The sequence below is a fragment of the Magnolia sinica genome, chromosome 9 (genome assembly GCF_029962835.1).
Source record: "Magnolia sinica isolate HGM2019 chromosome 9, MsV1, whole genome shotgun sequence".
NCBI lineage: Eukaryota > Viridiplantae > Streptophyta > Magnoliopsida > Magnoliales > Magnoliaceae > Magnolia > Magnolia sinica.
The window spans coordinates 10,006,730-10,016,136 of record NC_080581.1 but is presented as its reverse complement, the minus strand read 5'-3'; the positions used below and the strand labels follow the sequence as shown (position 1 = coordinate 10,016,136).

The following is a 9,407-nucleotide window of genomic DNA, read 5'->3' as shown; positions in this document are numbered from 1 at the left end:
TCTCTGCGGCCTAAAAAAAACGAGAGGTATGGGTCCATTTTATAGGAAAAGGTGACCGTTCCTTCTATGCCAACTCTCGGGATGATAATTATCTTGAAAATGGTGGTGACTCATCCTCCACTGCGGCGCAAACGTATGGCTTATGTCCATCCAGGCCATCCAAATCGAAGGGTAATTTGTGGATGGAGAGTACCTCAAAAATCATACTGACCAAGCAATCCTAACCAACCAATAGATAGTTATCAAATGAATGGTGAAATCGAAATATTGAGTTGCCCAAATTCTAATCTCAAAATTAGATAGTAAAGTCAGCTTAATTTTTTGTTTCTGCTCAATCTACAATTTGATAAACTGTTTGGACGGTCTGGATTGTAAATGTAACCATGCAATTTTTATTGTGTGGGGAGTCACGCTATCTCTGGGATAGTGGTAAACTAACATAGAAGTAAAAACATGATATTTCCTTTATCGTTACTTTTTAAGCAAGTCGTGTCGCGTGGCTAATAATCGGGCAGACACCGACTACACGCGCAACATAGCATGAAAGAATTGTGCAAGATCTAGGCCGTCCTTTCACACGTGTCCCACCATGTAAATCAGTTGTCTTGAATTCAAACCACTTGAAATATATACCGGAATCATCCACACCATCTATTTTAAGCAGCCTGTAAAACGCCCATGTTGATTGGGCCCACCATGTTTCTTATTGTGTGGTCTACTTGAGATTTGGATGCAGCTTCATTTTTAGGACCAAAATCCAAAATGAGTTGGAAAACTGATGGAAGGAGTGGATATACAACACATACATCAAGATAGGCCCACGGTCAAATCGGCGTCCAGCAAAGGTGGAGTCCTCTAACTTAAGCAGCCCCTAAAATACCAAAGCTCTGTTGGTCCCACCAGTTGTACGTTAAAATCCACACCGTCTATCAGGTTCTGTCATCGATTCTGTACGATATAAACGAAATTATGCAATATCCAGAACTCAGGTGGACTATAAAAGGGGAAGATGAGAATTCGATGCCAACCATTGGTTTGTGTGTTGGGTTATCTTGGAGTGTATCTTTCATCAAAACCGTTAATCAAATGAATCTGATCAGGATGAAGTGAAAATACAAAAATCAACCAGATCCAAAAGTTAGGTGGGCCATACGGCTGGTTTTGGGAGCAAATTTACATTATTCCTACTGTTATGGCCCATAGGAGCCTTTTAATAGTTTAAATATTTCATGTACGGTTCAAATAACGGTTTGTACCTGATTAGCGGAGTGGATTTACATAGAAATATGGTGGGCCCTATAATGCCTGTGTCTTACGCAGCTTGGTAAAACAGGTGCGGTAGATGATTCCAGCCAAGCAAAGCTCATCTGTACCAGATGAACCACCAGGACTCTACAACATGTAAAAACCATTTTTTTTTTTTTTTCAAATCATCCACGTGGTGGGGGCCACCACATGTATCGCACGGATGCCTTTGTACAAGCAAAGCTCATCCGTCCAATATCTCTCAACAAACCGAATGATAAACTTGGAAATACCCAAGCAAGCATTCGCGGGAGGATAGATTGAAGTCACACGTGCTGAAGTATAACACGTGTGAGAGGCCAGGGATATGTACCAGTCAGGAACCTACCATGAGAAGTACCTGTCCCGAAATCTAGGATGGTCCCGTCATCAGATGGGCTAAATGCATATGACTAATAATGGTTAGCTGTGATCTTTTACTAACCGTCCATTTTGGTCATCTTATTTTGGGGCACCTGATGAGATGATCAATACAACCAGGCTATATAGTGGTCTTAAACTGCGTAATCATCTGATCAGATTTCATATAAGTGTGACCCTTCACAAGGTTGCTGAGATTCAACTCTTAAACCTTCACCCGCGCGATTAACCGTCGAAGTTCTTAGTTAGTGGACTCGGAGAAGACTGGGCTATGTGAGGAAGTCTATTTTTCAAGCCTTTCCGAGTAGAATTTCTTAGGAACGATGAGATTTGGAATAAGATCCCGGCACCTGAATTCGACCATCGGCATCCGAATTCTACAGTAATGGCATCACAGATGGTTAAGGTATCTCTCTCCTTTAATCTCCATATCCAATGCACAATAACGTCGTTCGACAATTCCACAAATGATCTTACAATATCCACATAATCTATCCATTTTGCTATATCATTTTACGAAGTCATATTTGTCAAAGTTCTGTGCCCCAGTATGCTGTATGTGTTATATCCACCATTTATCTATTTTGCAAGTCATTTTACTGCATGAGTTCAAAATTGAGTTATATCCAAACCTTAAGTGAATCATTGAAAACTTTTTAGGAGCCATAGAAGTTTCAGATCAAGTGAATATTTGTGTTTGTCCATCATTCAGGTCTGTGTGAGCTTATGAACAGGTCAGATGGCAAGTAAATATCATGGTGGCCCTAAGAAGGTTTCAACTATGGGTGGGCATCATTGTTCACACCACTGTTTTCTATAAGGTGGTTCACTTGAGCTTTGGATCTGTCTCATTTTTAGGCTCATGCCCTAAAATCATCTGTAAAAATGGATGGATGGTGTGGATATAACACATACACCGTGCCATTGTTTTGGTAACCGCAAATGCTGAGGCTGTCCATCACAAATTTAAGGTGGTCAGGACATATCAGATGGAGACATCTGAGAAGTATTAGACAGCAGTGGGCTTGATGAAATATCGGACGGCCCAGCAGAAGATATCAAGCCTTAGATTGATCCAAATCCACCCGACAAGTTAAGAAGCTGAGTCCATTCCCAACGCAGAAGAACATAGTTAAATGACTCGGAATCGAGTTGAGTCGTGACTCAACTGACTTGATCCTGAGTTGGTAAACTCGTTGAGTCATTGGTGATTTGTCTAAGCAGTCTCATGGAGTTGAATCGGACTGGGCCTGAGTTTACTCGGACGAGTCCAAGTCTTAAAACCCGAATTGGGCCGACTGAATCTAAGTCACCTTGAAAGTGGTGGTGACTCATCCTCCTCTGTGGCCCTTCTGTACGATTAGACAGGCGGTCCAAATCCACTCCATCCATCAGGTTCTGTTCTTGATTCTGGGATGTGGAATTAAAAAAAAAAAAAAAAAAAGTATGCCAGATCGAAGACTCAGGTGGGCCATACTGCGCGAACCTAAAGGTTTTTGGAGCAATTTTTTCATTATTCCCATCTGTGTGGCCCACAGGAGTCTTTGATCGGTTTGATCTTCTGTATGTACGGTTAAAATGAAGGTTCCTGCCTGATGGGCGGAGTCGATTAATATATACAACATGGTGGGCCCCTCAGAGACTCTATAACCAGGGAACACCCATTTTGGTCAGATCATGCACGTGGTGGAGACCACCTCATGTACGGCTCGGATGCATTTAAACAAACAAAGGTCCTCCATCCTAACCGTCCATTTTCTTCATTTTATTTTGGACCACCTGAACCTGATGAGATTATTAATATAAGAAAGATATAAAGTAGTCTTAACTGTCTAATCATCTAACCGGATGTAGTAAATACGTGTGATCACCCTAGTTTCGTTCACCCGACCTCTTGATCAGCCTCATCTTTTGGGCAGCAAAACTGATGGACGGCTAGGATATTAAAAGACAAACATCACGGTGGGCTCCACATATTCGTGCCACCATGGATACCAGGCAATCCATTTTTAACCACTTGATGATGAAAATAAAATAAGGAGATGTGTGCCTTTATTTAATGTATAACATTGAAGTCCATCCATCTAACATCACAGGAGACGGACCACATTATCCTCATCAACCATACATGAAATATGAACCATTGAAAAATAGAGATACACACATATATAGCACCGCACACCTCTCTCCATACGCAGCATTTCAAACCCTACATTTCATAAGATAAGATCAGTAGATAATCAATGATGATGATAACAACATAAATAGACAAGGTTGTTTGTACGATGGCTCATGGTCAAGATATTAAGCTGATTGAATGGCCCAAACCATCTGAGCATGGGTTTTGTTATGGATCGTGGCTGATAACATCAGCTAACGATCTAGATACTGGTAATGTTGATCTCATTGTTAAGAACATCTGATTAATATAAATTTCAGGCTATGGTACATCCACGTGGCAGCCCATTAAATTTGCGGTCCAGATCAGTAAGCGTGTGGATGGATTGCAGGTCGAGACAGATAGTATACCCATGTGGGGATCACCTTGATGTATTTTTGTATATCCACGCCATCCATCTGTTTTTCCATCTCATCTTAGTACTAGATACCAAATCTTAAGAATACCCAAATTTCAGGTGAACCATACGACTAGAAAAAGTGATGAATGATCATTAAAAACTTTTGGTGGGCTACAAAAGTTTTGGATCAATCTGATATTTGTATTTTCGATTCATATGGATCTTCTTTACATTATCAACAGGTTGGATTGAAAATAAACATTACAATAACCTTACGATGGCCCTTTGGAATTTTTAATGGTAAGCCACTCAATCAACACTGTTTCATATAGTGTGGTCCATCTAAGATATGGATATGCTTAATTTTTCGGAACCAATTCTAAAATGAGATGGAGAAACGGATGGATAACATGGATATAAAACATATCATCAAGGGTGGGCCCACTGCAAGGGTAACACCCACTAAGGTGTCGGTGTGAACTGGGTAACTAGGGGTGTACATCGAGTCCAACCGGGGCTCGGCTCGGCTTGGCCACTAGCTGACCTCAGCTCCAACTTGACTCAGCTCGGTCCTTGAACTTGACTAGCCAGCTCGGCTCAGTTCAGTTCGGTTAGCAACTCGGCCAGTTCGGGCCAAAATCAAGTTGACTCTGCCTTTGTAGTATTTTCACAAATATCTGGACTGCACCTTCGAAATCTCACTATATTTAAGACAACAGCAATGGTTTTATAGTTATTTTATCAAACACTTCCAAAGCAACATAAAAATCAAGAAAAAAAAAAGGTATTGGTTTTATAAAAATCAAGAAAAAAAAAAAGGGTATTGACTTTATATACATACTTTCCTTGCCACTGAACACACTTCATTGATTCATTTCATCAAACACTTAATGAGCAACATCAATATCAAAGTAACCGAGTCACCGAGCTAGTTTGATTCAAGCTAGGTTTGATCCGAGTCGAGTCGAGCTGGGGCCAGCTTGAAACTCATTTTCGAGTTCAAAAAATTAGCTCGAACCGAGTCGAATCGAGTCGAGCTAGCTCGATTCATGTACACCTCCACGGGTAACACATCCGCTCCCGTTTCCATGCTCGTATTGTAGATATGATCATTGGCCAAAAAAAAATAGTTATGGTAAAGGATCATAAATGGGTCATGGACAGGTTTTGGCCCCGGCCCATTGACATCCCTTGCCAAAATACATAGATGATTGATGGGACTTACTGCTGGTAGTCGATGTTGATTTTTCCGGCATTCGGGTCGGCAATGGTGGAGAAGGCTTCTTGAGATAGATCAATGGTCGCTTGGCATCCCGGAGATGGGCAGCGATCAACGATCTTTACGACGACGTTTGTTCCTTTACATGGTTGGGGCACACCTTGGTTTGTAGGCCCAGTGCACCTCACAGAATAGCGCCTCCCGCATGCGTTCCCGTTGTCCCAGATAGAATCACTGGCCGCAGCGATCATCACGCCATTGTCTTGGTAGCCATAGCATGCCGAGGCTGTCCATTGCATATTCAAAGAGATGAGCATGGATCATATTGGAGATGTTACAAGTATTAAACCATGGTGGGTCCAATGAAATGTTGGACCATCCAAATCAAGCCCATGAATTAAGAACATGAGTACGTGTCGGGCTATAGAAACGGTCCCTATCTAAATACTTAAACGTCTGGGAACGAGTTTCGGTTCCAGCCCTATATGGGAAGGGCTTGGACTCGGTTGGGCCTTGGTCTGGGTTAGAAGCTGATCCTGACCCAGCCAGCCATCAATTTCAAATAAGTTATGATGGACTGGGCTACGAAAGTGGGCCTATACTACTCAGCCCAAAATAGTTATGGTAATGGTCTGGCCCAACCTTGGCCCGAACCCAACCGTAGTTCCTTGAACACTGGCCCGGCCCTGGCCCTGGCCCTATAGGGCTTGTCAATCCATAGTAGAAAAACAGGCACTCGACCTGACCCTGATCGGGTCCATTGAACCCTTGTGGCCCACCCGACTTACTTAGAATAAATTAAATAATAATTAAAAAAGGGTGAGAACCTCTAGGAAATTAAGTGGTCAAGGAAGGTGGGCTTTACCATTATGTATCGTTGACATCCAATCGATCCATCAGATGTATCCCATCTTGCTATGTTTAAATACCAAATATCAGGATGATTCGTAATTCAGGAGGGCCACACCAACCGAAGCAGTTGGGAGACCATCCACCCTTGATTTTCATCAGGGCGTACCTGATTTGCGAAATGTCTTGATTTTTTTTTCTTTTATGCGATTAACCATGGAAAATGAAGGGGATGAATGGTGCAAATTCAGCATACAGAGCACGGTGGGGCCCAGAAAGGATCGTGGGCTTTCTTTCCCCAACAGTTTCCCTTCGTGAAGCCACCTAAATCACAGATTGACATGATTTCTGGGTCCTGGGCCTAACTTGATGGGACGCATCTGATGGTCGGCTTGGATGTCATCAAAAAATCACAGTGGGGCCCACCAGCTTCTGGTTAGAACTGTTTGTCAGGTACTCACGAACATAAACCGTGTAGTAAGTGGCAGTTCCTGGCACCGCAGTCACCACCGAAATCAAACCTAACATCATTACCATCTCCACTACAAACCCCTTCATCTCTCTCTCTCTCTCTCTCTCTCTCTCTCTCTCTCTCTCTCTCTGTTTGCATACACGGAAGAATAAGAGGGTTGGGCCCTTTATATAGGAAAGGGTTTGCCCTTCTCTGGCTACTGAAAGTTCTACACCATCTTGAAAATGGTGGTGACTCATCCTCCTCTATGACCCTTGTGTACGGTTATCCACCATCAAAATCCACTCCGTCCATCAGGTTCTGTTCCTGATTCGGGGACCTGGAGACAAAAATATATGAAATCCACAACTCTGGTGGACCACCACAAGGGGAACATAAGGATTCAAGGCCAATCATTGGTTTGAGTGTGGGTTCACCTTAACGTGTATCTTTCATCAAACCTGTTTATTAGGTGTAACTCACTGGGGTGAAGTGAAGATACAAAAATTAACCTGATCCAAGACTCAAGTGAGCCATGCCACGTCAATTTAGATGTTTTAGGAGCAAATTTATATTTTTCTCATTTGTGTGGCTCATAGAAGTTGATGCATAACTTGTCACGGATGTATTCCAAGTATGGCTGCGCCAGAAGAAGGTGGACCCTAAATTAATCATAACTTTTTAATCATGTATCGTTACAGGACACACAACCTATTAATCTTTATTAAAATGTGCCATCCGAGATGAACCTACTCACATAGTTGGTTGCATCTGTTCGTTTTGTTAAAAAAAAAAAAAAAAAACGCACTTTTAGCTCAAAAATAAAATTTTTAAAATTTTTTATTATTTTTAATAATTCTGAAAATTTTTAAATTTTTCTTATTTTTAGAGTTTTAAAATTTTCTTATTTTTTAGAATTTTTATTAGAATTATAATTTTGTTATTTTTGATCAATATTACGAATCTTGTTTGTTTGTTTTTTCTATTAATAGTGTACCGGGGACACATGCATATTAGACTAGTATTAATAAATTTATTTCGAATATTTTAGAATTATTGCTATTTTATTTTTCTCGTGGATTTGATGTTTCTTTGTGAGGAGTCAAGAAAAGTACCGTGGATTCGGAACGGTTATTCCCGTGAAGAAGGCCGTGCTCGACCTCACGTCCTTCCCTGCGTCAAAAGTCATTTATCAAACGGATTTGTTATTTGAACTATTCAAATAAGGGTTACTACCTAATGGGTAGAGTGGATTTACATATAAAAATGGTGGGCCCCACAGAGCACCTATTCAACCTGACGCAGGGATGAACGTGATAAGGTCAAGCATCGTCTTCCTCATGAGGATAACTGTTCCAAATCCACGAAATTTCTCTGGACTTCTCACAGGGGCTTCTCGAATCCACGAGAAAGAAAGCAAGCAAAATAGAAAATAAATTTTATAAAATTCAAAATTAATTAATGAATGAAATAAACAAGTTCACAACCTTTAAATAGGATACCAAGCAATGGAAGAAAAATCAAAAGCAAACTACAACTAAAACTTCTACAATTCACAATGTATTATAAATAGTAAATATACTATTTAGTGTCCTACTTAGCTTCACCAAGATGTTCTTCTACTTTTTTTAAGCTCTTTTCGTGTTGGGTGCAACTCCTAAAGCCCAACAGATGAAGAGTTATAATCAAACTAAAACTTACTATTTATAATAAAAATGGAATTAAAATAAGGAAACGACTATCAATTCAAGGGTATTTTGAAAATCTGGCTTGCGCAACCCGGCGTAGCAGGATTGGTTGGCTAAAGTAGCTCGTTCTATTCCAAAATCATATATTTTATGCCCGATAACTCATTCTGGATTGTGAAATACGCCCGATCTAAGGTTTGACGGTCCAAATCACTTCTGTCATCGACCGGGCCTTTTCTAATCCATCTTAGCCATGAAACTATCCATGGCCACTCTACATAACAACCCTTCTCTAACACCACCTACAAGCAATTTTAGCACCTACAGGCAAATGAAATGGTGACATGACCGCTCCCCTCTACAAAGCTTATCTGTAAAGAGAGGTTTGGATGGGGACTGCTCCAGCCACAGGAGGCTTGATCAAGCTTAGATACTATGATGTTTTGGAAGATCCACACCGTTCACTCATTTTGGTAGATCATTTTACAACGTAATGGCCCAAAAGTGAAGAAGAACCAAAACTCAAGTGGTCGCATGATAAGAAAAAGTGAGGATTGTACATCCACCATTGAAACATTCATGAGGCTACAAAAGTTCTGGATCAACCTAATATTTTCATGTTTTCAGTTCATCCCAATAGAAATGAACTTAGGAACGGTATAGATGTCATATAAACATCACGGCAGACCCACATAGGCTTCAATAGTAGGCATTTTCCTACTTTTCTCTGTCTTGCGGGCCACTTCAGTTTTGGATCTGCCTCATTTTTTGGACTATGACCTATTTAAGTGATCTGAAAAAATGGATGGACGGTGTGGATTTCTCAAAACATCAGTGGGCCCCACTTAGATTGAAGATATTAATGAAAGTACACATGCCAAGTATCACACGTGCAAGATATGATATGTACCGCGGAGACCTATAAAAAGAAGTGCCTGTCCTGAAATTTAGGATGGTCCAATCATCAGATGGGGTTAAATGCATATAACTAGTAAAGACTAGCGCATATCTCTCTT

The 9,407-nt window shown here is 40.9% G+C and overlaps 1 protein-coding gene across 1 annotated transcript; it reads right to left on the bottom strand.

The window, feature by feature from the left end:
• Positions 1–5,405: 5,405 nt before the first annotated feature.
• On the bottom strand, positions 5,406–6,810 carry LOC131256133 (EG45-like domain containing protein). The gene is made up of 2 exons (XM_058257182.1): positions 6,714–6,810; positions 5,406–5,689 (listed from the first exon to the last, which is right to left on the bottom strand). The coding sequence occupies exons 1-2, from the start codon at positions 6,808–6,810 to the stop codon at positions 5,406–5,408; spliced, it is 381 nt and encodes a 126-aa protein (XP_058113165.1).
• Positions 6,811–9,407: the final 2,597 nt, after the last annotated feature.